At 45.9% G+C, this 18,352-nt stretch overlaps 1 protein-coding gene across 2 annotated transcripts in view; it reads right to left on the bottom strand.

Annotated features, from left to right (window-relative positions):
* Positions 1-2,204: 2,204 nt before the first annotated feature.
* Positions 2,205-18,352, bottom strand: part of AATF (apoptosis antagonizing transcription factor) — a 91,889-nt gene continuing 75,741 nt past the window's right edge. For both annotated transcript variants that reach the window (XM_075013637.1, XM_075013636.1), the window contains exon 12: positions 2,205-3,826. In XM_075013637.1, coding sequence (XP_074869738.1) covers positions 3,763-3,826 — 64 coding nt within the window. In that variant the 3' untranslated portion in view covers positions 2,205-3,762. The remainder of the gene's footprint in view (positions 3,827-18,352) is intronic.

The raw sequence follows: 18,352 nt of genomic DNA, 5'->3' as shown, positions 1-18,352 counted from the left end.
GGAAGTGGACATACAGATTTGTCCCACTGTGCTGCACATGTTTTTCTAAGACAAAGTCAATACACACCTTGACACACACATTTTACAAACCCAAGAAAATGTCCTATTTTCTACAGGGGATAAAAACTCTCCTCCACCCCTATTGTCCGCCACAATGAGGCAGTGGCAAGCAATGGGTTGTGATGCAACACGCTTCAGAGTTTCAGCACTGGCGTTTCCATATGGTTATGCTATTGTGTTACTCTTCTACAGTGTGCTGCTACAGGTGGAACTTCTCCAGTCCAGCACCCTCGAGATCTGACCAGTGCTAGACAAGAGAATTTGCCACAGACCACAGGAAGTCTAGCAGCATTATCGACACTTCGACTGCTAAATGGGCTCTTGGAAAACACTTAGAAGTAAGTTACAGCTGAATAAGAGCTGGAAGAAAAACCTGAAGGGAGCACAGGAAACTTGGCCACTCCCATGGTAAGTGGACATCCAGCTAACGAAAATCATGCCAGACTATGTATGTTGTCAGACAAAAGCACTCTGGATTCAAGAGGTTCAGCCTGCACTGTCTTTTGTTGCTTGGAGTTGTGATGCTGGACAAATCTCAGCTGCATTCTGTAAAGGGGAAAAGGAGAGTGGTGCCAACTTGTTTTTCCATCAGCTGAACAAAGAGGCCAATGTCTATTGTCTGGCAGCAATGCACTGTGAAGGTGAAATCTTTGGAACCCTCTACCTCAGTTTACTTAATGCTAAGAACTGATCCATTTTCTAGCTCCATATTGGTTATAAGATCAGTTTGATACAACTGAATCTATTTGTGTGCTGGGGGTTAACCAAAATATAAATGCATTAACCCTGTAGCAAAGAGACTGAGCGTTCAATTTCCTGAATTTTTAATAAGACTCCAGCATGAACTTGGGAGGAAAAAAAAAAAAGATTTTGCTTACTGGTAACGTTCTATCCTTCGTGTGCCATGATACTGGGGCATAGAGTTCGGCTCATGCCATCCTATCATTCCTAGCAAAATACGTCAACTCCATGCAAAACAAAAGGAACGCTTCATTCATCCTTACAAAAGTCTCTGAATTCAGTCTTGCGAACATGTCTGAACTAATTTAAAAGTCGGCATTAGCCACACACTCAAAAATAAAATATTAGATTTTATTAAAATGCAAATCAATCAACTGATCTGCCTTTCAGGTAGCCCGTTGACTAGCAGGAACCGTGTCAATTAAAAGAGTTTCCAATTTATTCTTTGCTGGAAGAAGGGTTGTATCCTGAATTCTAAAGCCGCTTTGTGTGTTTATGTATTTTATACCACTGCCGCCTACTTTTCATCAGTTCTAGCTAATTAGCCATATTTGCGCTGAACAGTTTGGCACAACTGATAGCTCAGTGTCATGGAGGGTGTATCAGTACTTTCAGCCACCCAATTAGGTGATCGCAAGTACACATGCAAAGTATCAAATACCCAAGGAGGTTATGTTACAAACAAACCCTAAACGGCTCTGGCAATGCACACCTCCCCGCATCTCCCGCCGAGGTCAGTTGGGCCACTTACTTAGGAACGTTTGTGTAGGTACTCTTGAAAATATTGGCCAGTGCTTTCACTCCCTCCTCTCCCATTGGAGGAAAAGCTGGAAGTTACAAAGAACAGAACTCTCACCTTATTACCGCCTTGACCAACTCCTGAGCAGAAGAGGCAGTTTGAAGTGATCAAATAAAGAGCCAAAAAAAAAATTACATACCTTTAAATTTTTGTGAAAGGGCCTGGGAATTCCTCCAGGTAAAAGGCACTCTGCAGGTGCTATTGTCATTCATTTGCCACATGCTACAGCAAGCCAAAGAACTGAGATAAGTTCTCGTAGTTGGAGGGAAAATATATCAATAGCATTGCAATCTGCTTCATGAGGGGCCGCCTACTCAATACATCAATCGTGCTGCTGTACCAATTAAAACAGGGATGTAGGAGCCAGGCCTCCTCTCACCAGCTCACTAACAGTGTTGGTGTTCTCATCATTTCTCAGTTAGTCCATCTGTGAAAGGGTTGGAACAATACTTCCCTCCATTTAGGGGTGTCAGGCAGTGCTCCTTCTGATTTTTTCCATCCGAGGTGGAATAAATTTTGTTGTGTGCACCAAGGCAAGGTAGACGTGCCCCACCAGTAAGAACACACACTGCCTGCTGTAGGTGGCTGTGGGCCCTCTGCTGATCAGCTGAGTGGCACCTGAATCACTCTTGGACAGCTGCCCAAGTGCTCAGCTTACAGGGAACTCTGGTGTCATAACATATAAGTAATATTCACAGCACTCTTGGTGATCCTGACATAAAAGATATTCTGCAAACGTAAATGAATGAACCAAAAGAAATCAGATTCCTGCGTTGCTCATTGAAATCAGCCACAGGTTAAAGACTTAAGAAAACCCTATAGAACAGGGTGTCTTAATTAACCCAGCATATACACCTGAAATCCACCTGCAGACACCAGGTACAGTCACTGTACTGCCAAGATTCGGTTAGTCAACTTACAACTTACTTTAATCAGGCTATTTAAAGAACAAAACAGAGCCAGTGTATTGAAACAAGTCAATGCAATGGCCATCTCACTATTACACTATAAACATATGCACATAGTATTTATGCAAGTTAATCTTTAGAGATTGGTCACCGCAGGCTAATAAATCCCCCTTATGGGTTTTTAATTTTCAGCTTTTGACCTTCTGATGAAAAACCAAGTGAATCATCTCCTCCTGCCAGATTTACACCGGGGCTCACCTCTATAGAAAGTGTGTCACTAGTCGATAGGAAGGGAAGAGGCCTCAACGAATCCTGATCAGCAGGAATAATTATGTGTAAAAGATCAATGCTGGACTGAAAATTCACATGTTCCGATTCCAAAAATATCCCTGGTCGTGTGCGTGTGTTCAGCTGGGAGCCATTCCACGACTGACCTTTTGTGCATAATAAGCTGTCCTTTCGGGACTCTGAAATTCAAGCTACCCAGGGCTGTGGAGCACCTTTTTGGGGGGCGTCACACTATTGCATTTTAGCCATTGTGGCTTGGTAAATGCACAGCAGCAGCAATCTAAAACACTGCAGTTGACCTGTCTCTTTCAAATGAATGGGAAGGAAATTGGGGTAACACAAATGCAGCCCCCGCTCCCCGCCCATTCTTACACGGCCCCCGTTGGAGCCCCACTAATTTCAGTGGCATTCTAAAGAGGGGTGTTTGGATAAGATTGCAGGACCAGGGCCACAAATACAAGATGATCAACTAAGGAAGGGCAGGTTATGTTCTTTAACTTGCATGGACAGACCCTACCCTGAATTGTAAAAAATACAAGGCGTGCTCTCTTGCCCAGGTAGGTTTCCTTCTTCACCACTTAGCTCCGATTTGGGGTCTTCAAGAAATAAAATCCTCCCCAGAAAATTACAAGACATCCTAACAGACAGCACCCTTTTGGAGCGACCTTAAAAAGGAGGGATGCTAGCCCTACCCTGGGCATAACCCTCCGCTCTGTCTCAAAGTCCTGAGATCCAAGTTGTTTGGTCTGAGTGAACCACGCTGCTCCCAAGGTTCCATCACCAAGTGACCCATCGGCGTAGAGCTGTGATCCACAACCTGCCACGTATCAAATGGACCCCCTGTGACAACGGAGAGGCAGCAGAGAGGCAACAGTCCAAGTGTTCAGGAAGGATTCCCCCGGGCACTAGCTGGACGCAGAGAACAAAAGTCTGTGCATATGTTTTCCCTTCTGCAAAAGCTTGATGCTAATTCTGCTTGGGTTCTTCGGCAGGCGTGATTTTGCCAAACAGCGATCGATAAAGCTCCGTCCTGGGAAAAAAGGAGACAGGGGGAGGGAGGGAGAGAGTAACTTTTCAAGGTCAAATTGGAAGCAAGAGGCAGGCAGCACTACCATCCACCACTTCAAATGAAAAGCGCGCCGGATAATTAAAAATGCAGTCAACACTCTTTATTAATAAATACAAGGGTAGGGACGAACTTGCGTAAGCCCCATCACACACAGTACAGAAATATGTAAATATTTCAGGGTGGCTGGATACCATCTCTCTAGGGAATGAGGTTTTCTATAAGTTTGCCCTTTACAGACAAGCTCTTCAAGTAAGAAAACAAGATTGAATATTTTAATAGGCTGCAGGAGATGGCAAAGCCATAAGGAGGATTCAATCAGACAGCCTATGTGGGACTATAATTTAGTTTTCATGCCTTTTCTTGGATTTGACGGTACTTGAAAAACAATGAAAATGACCCAGCAACGAGATTCCAATTAATATCACATATGCAGCAGTTCTGATAAGAGAAGCGAATTTCCCTTTAAAAAACACCACATCATAGGCTGGTTTTCTTTATTTGTTTTAAAGTTTAGAAGCTTAAGTAGTCAGAGAAGGTAGACGGGAGGAGGGCAAATTTATTCCAAACTTCAGCTGCAGAACAGAAATTCATGTGGGCACGGCCATCGAGAGGAACCCTGAAGGACGAAGCATTTGGACAGGGCTACACTCCAAGCTACCAACCAAACTGGCTCTTTCCCACTCAAAGTAGAGAGGACACCGAGATAAAGCAGGTAAAACTCATGGAAGAAAAATGACCTCCTACCCTGTGCCACTAACATCACCTTGGACCATTAAACCACAATACTTTCCATAAAATCAGAGAGGAGGGGCATCCACACCTCCCATCAAAAGGGGAGTGAGGGCTCCACCGTGTGTGTGCGCGTGCACGCAGATTTTGAGGTGGGGCGAGGGATGAGGGGTTCAGGTGCAGGAATGGCCTCAGGGCTGGGGCAGAGGTTGGCATGCGGAGGCGTGAAGTCTCTGGCAGGGCGTGGAGGCTCTGGTTTGGGGCTGGACGTGAGGAGTATGGGGTGCAGGAAGGGGCTCAGGGCTGGGGCAGAGGTTGGGGTGCAGGGGGTAAGGGCTCTGGCTGAGGGTGAGGGGTACAGGGTGCGGGAGTGGGCTCAGGGCTGGAGCAGAGGTTGGGGTGCAGGGGGGTGAGAGGTCTGGCTGGGGGCATGAGCTTGGGTGCGGATGAGGGGTACAGGGTGTGCGAGGGGGCTCAGTGCTGGGGGCTCTGGCAGAGTTCGGGATGCAGACTGCCCTGGGGAGAGGGGTCTATCCCTGTCCTCTCTCACTGCAGCAGCGCAGGGCAGGTGAGAAGCACCTCTCTCCAGCTGCAGCAGCTCCAGCAAGGCCAGGCCAAGCAGAGGGAGGGATGCCTGTCCCCAGGTCTGTGCTGGGGCTGGGTTGAGGTAAGGGGCCTCTTCTGCTAATGACAACGCTTTAAATTCCAAAGTGTAACAGCCAAAAACGGCCATTAATCCTGAAACACGTTCTTCAGATGTAACCAGTGCAGGAGATTTCAGGGAGTTTTAATAACCACGGGCAAAACCTGAACAACTGGCATTATCTGATGAGTAAGATCACTCAGGACGTTAAAAAAAAGTCAGCTACCTGGTGCTACTCCATTTCTTAAAGGGCCCATTTTTCAATCAGTTTTCATTCATAAGCAAATTATCCAATTAATAGGAAAAGTCCCAGAAAATGCGTTATTTAGTCAAAGTAAGTCTGTCCCTTTGGGGCCAGGATGAAATAGGCAGGAGTAGCACCTTAGAAAGGACAGACTGAAAAGCAAGTGCTGGCAAAACCACCAGTGCCTGGAGACAAACTGTGCCATCCACATCCTTCGGACTTGACCAGAGATCGAACACAGCTTGGTTTGCTGTGCAGGTCTGCAGCCAGCAGGAGAGGCACGAGTTTAGAATCTGGTGAGAAACACCAGGAGTTTCGTAATAAACGACGACCGCGCCGAAGAGCCGCAGCTTGTGCCCACGACCCTGTGCTGCGGTCAGTTGGTCCGAGGGAAATGAGCTGTTTCAAGTGTGAAAACTCAATATTGTCCTTTACTAATAAGGGGGAGCTCTCTCTCCTTCGTCGGCCTCTCAGTTTTCTACGGCATAAATGCAGGGGAGCCAGACAGATACAAACATCCCTTCGACTTGAACGCAGTCCGCGGCAGCTTCCGAGCTAGCATCTTCATTGCACTTCTAAAGTAAACAAACGGAGCTCTGCATTACCCCAGCTCGCCTACCCTTTCACACCTTCCCTGCCCACCAGCCCGTAAGTATAACTGTCTTTTGCTGTTTCAATTGAGAAATTAGATAGCATAAAGCGGGCAGTTTCCCTGACAAAAAGGATGCTGTGACTTTAAGACTCCATCATTTGACTGGGGGGAAAGAATGCAGCGAGCAATGCTATTTAGTCCTTCACAATCACAGCCTTCCCCCTCGCCTTGCTTGCATGAGCCAGACCCCATGATTACTACTGAGCAAATGTTTCCACTTGTACTGCAATATCAGTGAAGTTCCTGGGCCAAGAGCAGCAGTTACTGTCCGCAGCAGGGTTCGCGTGTCAGGAGCGGAGAGGGAAATGCTGAAACCGGTGTTTTGATAGCACATCATTTCACACTCAGGTGGGCAAAGCTGACAAACAGACGCCGTTTGCTCATGTCAAAGGGACTCGAGAGGCGGACTGGTTTGGAACCTTTTAAAGGAACGTCGCCGACTGCATTCCGGTGCTCCCTCCCCGGCCCCCGACACAGCTCGTTTTTAACCCCAAGGAGGACTCGTCAGATTGCAGCGCACGGCCGCAGAAAGCTAAATTCTAATGCTGAATGCAGCTGCTTCGCAGGCTCCCCCAGACACACGTGCCACCAGACGGCTCCTGAGGGCTCATGAAATAGAGAGGTTTATGTGCTGATTGTTGCCCCACTAGAACCCCAAGCCTCATTTCGGCCACAGGAAGGCTCTCCAGGCAGCTCGTAACTCCACTATGCACACCAGCTGATACTCATGTATACACTTCTCCCAGCCCATCCATTCCAACTCCAGCACAGAGCAGAAACCCTAATGATCGGCAACTGCTGCCGCTTTCCTGGGCTTACCCCCACCAGCAGTGCTCCTTCTCACCTTTTCCATCCATATATGGATTTTTCCCTCATGTGCAGAATAAATTTTACATGCACCGAGGCAGAGCAGATGCGCACCACCAGTAAAAGCAACCCCCCTCCCTGTGGTTGCTCTGCTCATCAGCTGGGTGGCATTTGACTCTTTCCTGAGCGATCACCCAAGCTTACAGGGAACACTGCCCACCAGGCCCAGATCGCCAACAAGAGCAATTAAACAAACTGCCACGACTGCCCGTGACTAACGACCGCATGGTTCAAAGCCAGGGCTAGGAACTTGGCCTCCCCATATGCTCTGCTAAAAAACATACTCCATTTACCTAGGGTAACCAGCTTCCCAATTTCTCCCCCAAGTATTTTTTACGCTGGGGCTCTTTGCCATGATCCAGCCTTGTGTTCTCCATAATGTGGGGGAGATTCTCCCAGCTGCGTTTTTTTCTTTTCTAGGCTCAGTTGCAATAGGCCACGCCACTGTCAGGTGTCCATGGAAATGTTTTACCGCCATTACTTCTCAGCCCTATGGTGAGCACCGGAGATACCAGACTTGCGAATCTGCACTGGTGAGCCACACAGACCTACCAAGACAGCTGCCATGCGACCAGTGCCAAAGAGGTCTAATGCAGCCCTGCACCTCTGGATGCTTATCACCAGCAGCATATACACATTCTCACTCCGCTCTCTGGCATGCCTTCCTCACCCAGGAAGCAGGTGGGTCTTTTTCCTCTTTTAGCCACGTAACAGTGATGGGTACAAAGCCAGCCACTTAACACATCTGCAAACACCCAGTGAGATACCAACACCCCACACACTTGGGGGAGGCACAGCTTGGGAGGCTGAGCACACTAAAGCAGAAGTTTTCCTATCCGCAGCGTTAACACCGCTCGCAAACAGCGTGTAAAGTGGCTGACAAACCTTCTGAGAACCAAGGCGCTTTTGTGGAATATTGTTCCTCTAATTTAAGAGGGTTATTCAAAGCTCGCAGGTCTTCATAGGTCAATGTAGCTCATAGCTGCAGTTACCCAAGTGTCTCCCAGTCATTAAGTCATCTGCGCTCATGGCACTTTTGAGAGTTAGGGAAGAATGCTGCCCATTTTACAGATGGGGAAGTGAAAGGGTGAGAGACTGACAGTCACAGTGACAGAAGAAAGCTTGGAAACCAAGTGCCCTGAGTCCTAGTCCTGAGCTCCTCCCCGAAGGCTGCCCTGCCCCTCTCGTACATTCTGGGTTCCTGTAACAGGGTATGCTCACTTGTGAGTGCCCTTTTGCAGCCAAGGCACGTTACGTGCTGGTTATCTGGCACTTTCCTTGCACCCTGGGTCACTCCCTCCTCCCCATCTTGTTTGGTCCTCCTCACGGTTCTGAGGTTAGGATCTGACTTGCCCTGTCCATGGTGCTGGTGCTTAGGTGCGTGTCCAGTCTCCAGCCACTGAACCTGGGGCCTTACTGAGTTCAGCTCGCACTCGGAGCTGTCCGAAGTGCTGCTAGTCTCCCAGGGCCGCCTGTGCCGGGATCCTGTGAGGAACTGCCAGGCCCTAGCCCAGCAGCTTCCTTCATACTGGCTTGCTGGGTCCTGACTGGTGCTGAAGAGAAAACCGCTTTATCCTGCCTGCAGAACATCCTGTCTGCTCCTCTCTCTGGGAGGGGTGTGGCCAGGCCTCCAGCCTCCTGAATGGGGCATCGGGGCTTAGCCCTCCCCCTCAGTTCCGTACACGGTGGAGAAGAGGGAGTGGAGTCACGACCCCTTTCAGCAGAATGTGGGGAGGCAACAGGGGACATGACTCCCCTTTCAGTAAGGTTGGGTGGAAGGAAAGTACCACTCAGATGAGAAGGTGCAAAAGGCCGAGAATCTCTGCAGGATGACGTATCGGAACAGCTAAAACAGGAAATGGGAAATCCAAGGGCCTTGCTAGAATGGAGTTCTGTACATAGGAACGATCCAAGACCGATCCCCCAATATGCAGTGAGCCCCGGTTGGCAGCCAGCATGCTATTATAAAAAGCAAAATCAGCAAAGTACCTACCTCCCCCACCCACCAAAACCCATCCCCTTTAAGATGCACACACAAATCCACAAGAGGAAGTCCATCAATGCCCTGCTGTGCTCTCATCATGCACTCCCACTCCAATGGCCACAGAAGGATGCGTCACCATCCTCAGTACACTCCGTGGCACAGCAGGCGCAACCCACCTGCCTGTACCTGGCAGCCAAGCAGTAAAAAAGGATGATGGCTTGTGCTGAGGACACTGTGCTGGACTTGAATTTCAAGGTTCTGGATGTTTTGTGGGCACAAATGCCTGGGCTAAGCCAAATCACTCATTTCAGGGCAAACTCAGCTTCACAGAGGAGCACTTTGAAATTTAAAAACCCTGCACGGCCTCCTCTCTCCAACATCTATTTAGTGCTCTTCCCAATTCCTGTGCTGTATTTAAAAGAACACACAGACACTCCCTCCCTCCCTCTCTCTCTGGATAGCCCCATGAAAAGAAAAAGAGGGAAAGTGAAGGATGTGAATTTTTGCTGGAAGCAGGTAGGCACCTGACGCCAGTAGAAACAACACACTTGAATATTTGCATTCTGCTCGAGTTGGGAGGTGACCCTTTCACTTCAGTGAGAAACTGTTCTCTCAAGGTTTCTCCTAGTTTTGTTTGGTGACGTGGTTTATTCTGTGGATTGAGGAGTTCAGGAATTCGCACTGACTTTAAGAACCAAAATTAGCAAAACTGACTTGAAAGTAAGTGCAGGAATGGTGTTAAAAGCCACACTTGCATCTTTTCTCCAATGTGTGATGCTGCCGGATCTCTGAAGCCCTGTCTACATTACCCGGAAGATCAGCCCACTCAGGGTCAATCTTCCAGGGTTCACTTTCATGCATGTGGTAAAAATGCATGAAATCGACCTCTCAGGCGTTGGCAGTTGACCCCGTCCTCTTCGCTATTGTGAGGAGTAAGGGAGGTCGACGAGAGAAACTGTCCTATTGACCTTCCTCACTGAGGACGGCCAAGCAAGTCAACTGCAGATAAATCAATTCTAGCCACCCAATTGCCATAGCTAGAACTGCATATCTGCAATTGACTTACCTGCCTAGTGTAGATCAAGCCTGAGGAGCTCCAGTATGCAGAACATCGAGTTTTGCAAGGCACAGCCATGCCATACGGCCTACTTTGCTGTGGTACACCTTCACGTGCAAGAGCAGGTAACAAGACGCCCTTCAGGCTCACAGGCACGGGAGTTCCATATTGAAGTCAAAATTCTAGCAGGGCCACCTGAGCATTCCCGGAACCGACTGCGGCTGGTGCAGATTGGTCAGTGCAAATGGGAAAGGGAGAGGGTGCTGGGAGAAACGTTTAAGCTGGCCCAAAACAAAAAAAAAAAAAGAAGCCAACCTTTTTTTATTATTATGGCTGCTGCATACACTACTTTTCCCCCTGCAGCATCTCCCCTCCTCAGGATTTTACTGTGCCAAGAGTAAAACTCATCAATCCTTCAGGTTTAACCTTGTCTCTGTTTCAATTCACCAGGGTAAGTGTGGGTTTTAATACTTTCAGGCCCCTGAAGGCTATGCATAATAAACTCAGATTTGGGTTAAAACACCACCGAAATTTCTCCCCCACACCCGTATATATTAAAAAGCAGATTTGAGCTGGTGAGTCGAAACCCCTCACGCCAAGTCAGCGAGGGAAAGGTGACTTTTGCACAAAAGGGTATTGGTATTAGCCATGTGCTGGAGAATAACTTAGACCGAGTAATTAAGAGTACTTACACCTGGGCTGGAGTGTGTTGAAGGAGCAGGTCGATACAGGGGTCTCCCTCGAATTAAAATTTAACTGACCCTTTATTGCAACCTACAAAACGAAGTAATGAGCACTAACATTTTTATTTCTTTTAAACTGTCATTTAGCCTGCAGAGGGGATAATTACCTATTTCCACTGTAGTAAGTTTTTATCACCCTTCGTGAGGCATTTTCTAATTTAATATTTTTACAGTATTATCATAAAACCTGGTTTTGGAAAAAACTATCACGAGCCACGCACTCATTTGCCATAAAACATGTACGTGTAAGTACCTGATCTTCATTATTTACGCATTTCTTTCAAGCCGACTCCAAAGAAAGAGAGAGAGAGATGGGCATTAGATATATTCTGAAGGGTTTCCCACCATTGCCCCAACCCCAGCTCGTTAGCCTGGCATGTCTCAATGTGCCCCGGTGTGCGTGTCTATGGCTATGTCTACACTTCCAGGCAGATCAACCACGTCAGGGTTGAACTTCCAGAGTTCAGTTTCACACATCTGGTATGGACGCACGAAACTGAACTGTCTGGGGTCAGCAGTTGACCCCAGTAGTCCTCAATATTGTGAAGAATAAGGGAGGTCAATGAGAGAAACTCCTGTCAACCTCCCTCTGTGTGAACAGCCACGTAAGTCAATTGCAGATAAACTGATTCTAGCTACCTAATTGTCATACCTAGAATTTCATATCTGCAATTGACTTACTTGCCTAGTGTAGACCAAGCCTATATCTCACCATTCAGTCTCCCTATCAACTTTGAAGAACTCCATCTTCTAATGAGACCAGCATCAACTATGTGGCTGGACAAGTGGGGTTTGTTTTGTGAGAAGCGAAAACAAAAGAGATGAAGGAATATCCCACAAGAGTGGACTGTATGAAAAAACAAAACTAAAAACTTTGCGACTCTGGTTCTCCTAATTCAGCATACAGAAACGTGAAGAAGCTGTATGGATAGCATTCCCTGTAGAGCTCAGAAACCAGTGGCTTGCTCACCCTTCCCTGGGGAACAGTCATGCAAACCCTGACTGCTCCTCAAAACACGCAAAGAAGGTCAAGTATCACTATCCCCATTTTGCAAACTGAGGAAACAATGGATAAGTGATTCACCCAAAGCCATAGCAGAATCAGAACCCAAGATCTCCTAAACCCATGCTCATTTCACTAGGCCGCACTGCCATGTTGATACAAACCAATTACAAAACAACTAGAGTTACCTGAAATCAGTTATTCAAACTACGGTCCAGGGATTCCTCAAACTAACTCTGAAGTTTCCAAAAGGGGTTTCTCCTTCCATTTGAAAATTTTTAGGGGTCCACAAAGGAAAAAAGTTTGAGAATCACTGCTTCTGATAAAGAGCATCAGTCTTTTTATTAAAAACAAAAAACAAAACTAAAAGCACTTTCTCTGTATGTGCTTGCCCACATGGGCTAATGGAATTAGCAGGCAAGACTTTGCTGACTACAAAATTCCTCATATTAACACAGTATTTTGAATGGCCGTTTACAAGCAAAGCTTTTCCTACCCAAAGCAGATGAGCACACACACTAGGTTAGAAAGCTTGAATGAATTTTCCTTACAAAAGCACGTCTAACAAATATGAATCCAAGAGGATAACATTTCAAAAGGTACATGCAAACTACTTTTTCTAAATCCTGGGGCACTATTCCAATGAGAGAGTTGGCTAAAAAAAAAAAAAAAAAAAGGACAAAAGGGCTAATACGATATCATAACATTAAATTATCAATAATAGTTATGAATGTTAATGAATTGCAATTATAAAAATATTAAGTATTTTATTAAGCTGTATATATTTAAATTATTGCTTTATTTAACATATACATATAATCATGCTGGTTTTTTTTTTAAACATGGATGTGAAACAAACTGACTCTTGCATGCTAAAGTGAATTCAATGCATAGGTGAAAGCAACCCCTTGAAAAGGTAAACAGATATTCAAGCCATGTTCTGTTTGAATATTAATTGCTTTTTTTTTAATTGCTTGTATCTCTGACTACATAAAGAATGCCTTTCATTGCCATAATTTTGGTTATAGAATAAAAATGTGTATCTCAATGAGACGATCTCATGAAACGTCCAAGAGTCTATGATTAACATCAAAATAATGAAGCCAATACAAGTCTAACTAGCAAGTGCATTGCATCTGCTGCATAAATTATATGAATGATGATGTCCTACAGCCAAGGTAGCCAACACATAATTATTTTCTATGTAGCAAACACAGAGGCTACAATAGAACAGCAAATACAAAAACAAACACATCTGGCCAAATGACACTAAACCATTCAGTTACACAAAGCTGTGGGAAGAAATGCCTTTTATATTCCCGTCAGAATCATACAAGCTAAATATTTAATAACAATAATAATAATAATAATAATTTATGTGTCCCATATTGTCATAGCACTCCATGTGTCAAGCTTCAGTTCCACTTAGAATCTATGTGATGGGTTTATTTTCTTTACTTTCCTCATTATGGAAAGGGGAAATTCTGTGGCTTTACATGAAACTAAAAGGATCCTTTATTACTATATAAAATCATTGGCTGCGCATTTGGCTGGAATACTGCTGAACATTCGGCAAGTGATGGAAAAAAAAAAAAGAAGAAGAAAATCTCATATTACTAAGAAGACGAAAAGGTTCTCTCCCTGTTTCTGGAGCTATATTAATGTAACAGGGCTAAGTACATCACGCCTCCATTGTGCAAAGTTGTGGTGAAAATATTCTTTGACATATTTACCCCAAGCAAAAGTCTATGTTCAAATTAACATATCTACTGAAATCCCAGTGATGCATTCTCTTGGGAACAATGAATTATACATCTCCAAAAAATGGGGGAAATAGCAGTGTGAAACCCATTCACAGAGAGAGAGTGTGTGCAAGTGTGTGTGTGTGTGCAACCTCTACCAAAACTGGAAGTGACCTGCTGATCAGATAGTCATTTATTCCCTTGGACAACTTTTTTGTCTGTTTTCAGGAATCTTTCACCCACGGGAACTCAAGTCAGATTACAAACTCAGTGAAAGGGAGGGCAGCTAGCCAGCAAGATGAAGCAAGCCAACAGCTGTGGGATTTGCGGTGGGGAGCCAGTTGTGTATATGCCCCCCTTTTTTTTCTAAACAAAAAAGCACTATACATTTACATATCAAAAAGGTTTTACCCTAAATCAGTATGTATGTTGTACTGAAGTCAGCTCGTACTTCTGCAGCAGCAAGTTAATTTTGGTTGAACGTGCCTAGCAGAATAAGAAGCAGAAACCCGCTCAGCCTTCACCAAACTAGCATCAAATTACCAGCATCTTTTAAAACAAGTAACTCAGAACATTGTGCCATTAATTCCCACACTGCCGAGGCCCTGCTGTCAGACGCACATTCAACTCCATGCTCCTCCAGTTTAGGAATCATTTGGCCACAAGGTGGCACTGTCTGCCTCATTTCCCCACCGAAGTCATGACCAGGAAGGAGTGCAAAACTCAGGCTATAAATTACCCACCAAGACGGCTCTCCTCACCACGCTGGTGCTTGAAGGAGATTCAGGAAGGTCTGTTTCAATTCCCTTTCTCGTGGCCAGGTCAGGATCAGGGCCTTCAAGCCAGTGCAAATGCTTTTAGCCCCACAGCTTTAAATTACGAAAGGTGACGTGTGACCTCTGGCTTGTCTCATGAGACCAGGCACAAGATTTATAAATATTTAAGGCAGCTAGTTCTAGCCCTAAACAAAGGGATTCTGCACACCTCGCTGAGGGGGGGGATATATGGAGCGGGAGAATAAGGACACATTTAGGAGGATTATTTCTCAAGGTATTTTCCCATCCCTGCCCTCAAGCCTGATAAGGGACTCAAAGGTACCTTCTCAATGTCACCCACTTTGTTAACCTAGATATTTCTCCCTTATTCTAACTCACACTTTTACACCCACCGCCATAACGCGCTACCTGCTCTCAAGCTGGTTGGTCTGAGAACCTCCCCTCGTTTTGGTTTGTCTACTGTTTGTATTTGCATGGCAGCTTTAGGGGCTTCCCTATAAGGAGGACTAGACAAACACCTCACAATGCAGTAGATGGGAGCAGAAGGAACGCAGGTGCAGATTAGGAGTTGGGGAAGCAACGAGATAATGGGAAGAGGAGAAATCTCTGGTGTGTTCCATCACCATTGTAGGCACTTCCAATTCCCCTCACAAATTGCCTCGATCCATTTTTTAAAATGTGCCTTCCCACCTCCCTTCTTTTTTTAACAGTCTTTTGAGAAGATTGGGCCCTCACCTTGCCTGTGTACATATACACAATGCAAGGAGGGGAAATATTTTTTGTGTACTTTAATACTCCATGTTCTTGAGATGCTTTCCCTCTTTCACAGTGTGACTGTGTTAGAACAGATATGATGCAAGAGTAGACAAATTGTCTCACAAAGGAGATCTTGCAATCTCACAAATCATTTTGCAGCTCTTAATAGTTTCTTTTCTAAAAAAGGAAATGTTTGTAACTCGTGAGTTTAGCTTCTTGCTCAATATGTTGAATGTTAAACGGAAGGGCTTGCTTAGTTCAGAAAACTGCTTTTAGCCAGGGTCACTTTTTCTGTTTCATGACTGCCTGCTTCGAAAAGATGAAGCTCCTTGATCAAATACCAACCCCTTTAACAACTCCAGTTAAAAGCCATGGGATGCTTAACTGCTTATACGTGAATCAACTTCCAAAGTGGGAACTACTGGTTAAAAAAAAACACCAAACAAAGCAGTACAGGAGCTGTGGAAAAAGCATCACAATGCCACAAACATTGGCTTGAACAGTTTGGGTTTCAGAGGATGAGATTGACTTGCTGGTATTCCAAACAATTCTGAAACAGCTGATGATCTGTTCCTGGGCCAACACCAAACTCCAGGCTTCATCACACACTTAGATAACAGTCGATCCACTTCTTCACAGCTATGAATCAGGTGGACCAACTGCCAAAGGGTAGAAGGGACAGTTCTACACCAATACTGATCGTGGAACACCTAGCCAATGTCAGCGAGCCCCAGGAAAGAGCCTCCTTCAAGAAGCTGCAGTGCAATCACAGAGCTTACACCCTCCTCTCCTTACTTGTGGTGTAATTTAGAAAACAGTGCTCATTTGCATGCTAGCAGATTTTTTTTTTTTGCTGAGGTCAGGAGGGGTAAATATTCAAAGGGAGTAGCCCAGATGTTAGCATTAATCCACACTAAACCCCATACAGAGTGGGACAAATTCACCTCTTGGTGATGGTTATGTAAATCTGGAGCATGTCCACTGACATGTCGAGTCCCTTTGGATTTACACCTGTGTGTGAGAAGCATCTGATCCACTAGCTATAGAAAGTGTCACTTTGGTTTCCTTCAGTGAATTCTGTATTTGTGAAAGGGACTTTTGGACAGGTCTAGCACCCAAATTCCTCTGTTAATCCAGCCTCTTGGTGGTTTAATACCCCACACACAGCGCATGCTGCATAAAGGCTGGTATCTCATGAATTTTTCTTATGTAATGGAAGTAAATTAATCCCCTAATGCCAGGATATCCTACCACTCGCCCCCCACCCCTCACAGTGAGATGCACAGTGACTGATCAAGGGAGGAATGGAATTGGGAAGAATGTGTTGCCCGGGTCAAACTCAAGCAAAACAGTCTGAGTCAGCACCACACTGGCACCCAGTTAAGTTCTGTCTTCTTTCAACATACGGGCAGGCTCTGGGACTTTAACTGCCTTCTCTCCACAGGCGGGGTTTGTACCGATGACCATACCTTTGAGCCTGCATTACACTGGCTGCACGACTTTCACAAATCAATTCCTGCATCAAGCCCAATCGCTACAGTAAAACTGGAGCCGATACTTTACAAAAAAACAGCCAAGGGTGATTTAAATTTTTCCAATAGCAACAAGCCCATCCAGGCCCACCGATGATGGGTGGGGGTGTGTGGGTCTGTATGTGTGGGTGAGAGAGAGAGGGAGAGAGAGGGAGAGAGTGAGTTACCTTGTAGTGTATACAACTACAGAGCAGTAAGACTTGCTAAAACAATCTTAAATCTAAGTATGACTGGATAACCACATGTCTATAATTGCATACATGCCCAAGCACGGCACACACAACATATGCATTGTGTGAGGATGTGGTACATGTGTCATATATGTATCTATACACACACACACACACACACACACACACACACACAAAACTATACACATACATACATAATGCATTTACAACTGTCAAACACTACCACAAAGTTGTCCGGATGATAGTAGGGATACAACAAAAAATAAGGATCAAGTGGTTTAATAATGCCATCTGCAATCTAGGAAGATTTTTCCTATTGTTTTATACAGTTGTGAAGTAAGTCAGCTGCCCCACTCCGGCATGGAAGCGGTCAAAGCAGGCTGGAGAGGCTGCAGAGAGTCCCAGCCAACCAGGGAAAGGCTTATTGAAAACCAGTCAAGTGGAAGTTGAAAGCAACCAATCAAGGCCAGGCTGTGCCCTATAAGAAGGCAGCAGTGTAGAGGAGCTTACTACCTCCTCACAGGGAGGAGCACTAAGACAGAGCAGTGCTGGGCAAGGACTGCAGAGGCTGGGAGAGCTCTAGGACAACGACTGACAGACTGGGGCCGTGACACAAAGGGTAGAGAAGGTGCCAGGGCTGTGAGGAAGCAGCCCTGGGAGGCAGGTGGTAGAGGAGAGTTGGAGGAGAGCAGGAAGTGGCTGCTGCTGGAGAGCTCCTGGGTCAGGGTCTAGGGTAGTGAGCAGGCCTGGGCTCCCCTTTACTCTCTGCTTGCCAGTGATGAGCTGGACTGAGAACAGCAGTGAGCCCCTGGAGCGAGTGAGGGAACCACAAGCTGCTGGTTCCCTGGAGCAGGCACAGCAGGAGGGCAGTGTCCAGCGGTATATTCTGCAGTCCAGGAGCAATGTGGGTCCAACTGTGAGGATCGTGGAGACAGGGAATGTCACGGTGAGCGAGACAACACTAATGGAGTCACATTGCTGAAATGGCTAACTCCTGAAACAGCCAGCAGGAAGCACCACTATAGTGACTCCAAGGCTATAAACTGATGGGTATCCTCAAAGATGACCTCTGACCAAAATTCCAGCTCCCCCTCCTTTCTAAATGTCGGAAAAATCGAGGCCGTGCTGTAAACTTAGTGTCTCCAGCCCACCTCCATATGGGCCCATGCTTCAAACACACAAAGGGCTGGATTCTGCTTGCACTTAACGCCAATGGAAGTTTTGCTACTGACTTTGCCAGGCACAGACACAATGTGATTTCAAGGCAGTTAGGAAAGAGCTCATTGTTGAGTGAAGGGATGAAGCCACCGATTGTGACAGTGAATTTTCACACTACAAATGTCCTGGTTACTGTGCTCCAAGAGTTGGCTTGGACCTCTCTCATTGTGAGGAACAGCCTTCAGATGACACCATAGAGAATGACATCAGCCTAACCAAAGAATGATTTTCCACCCTAATTCTACACCTACAGGCTATGTCCACCCTAGTAAAAACTTCAAAATGGCCATGCTAATGGTCAGATCAAAGAATACTAATGAGGTGCTGAAATGCATATTCAGCACCTCATT

Source organism: Carettochelys insculpta, chromosome 19 (assembly GCF_033958435.1).
Source record: "Carettochelys insculpta isolate YL-2023 chromosome 19, ASM3395843v1, whole genome shotgun sequence".
NCBI classification, from domain to species: domain Eukaryota; kingdom Metazoa; phylum Chordata; order Testudines; family Carettochelyidae; genus Carettochelys; species Carettochelys insculpta.
Note: the sequence above shows the minus strand (reverse complement) of the source record. Positions and strands in the feature narration are given on the sequence as shown.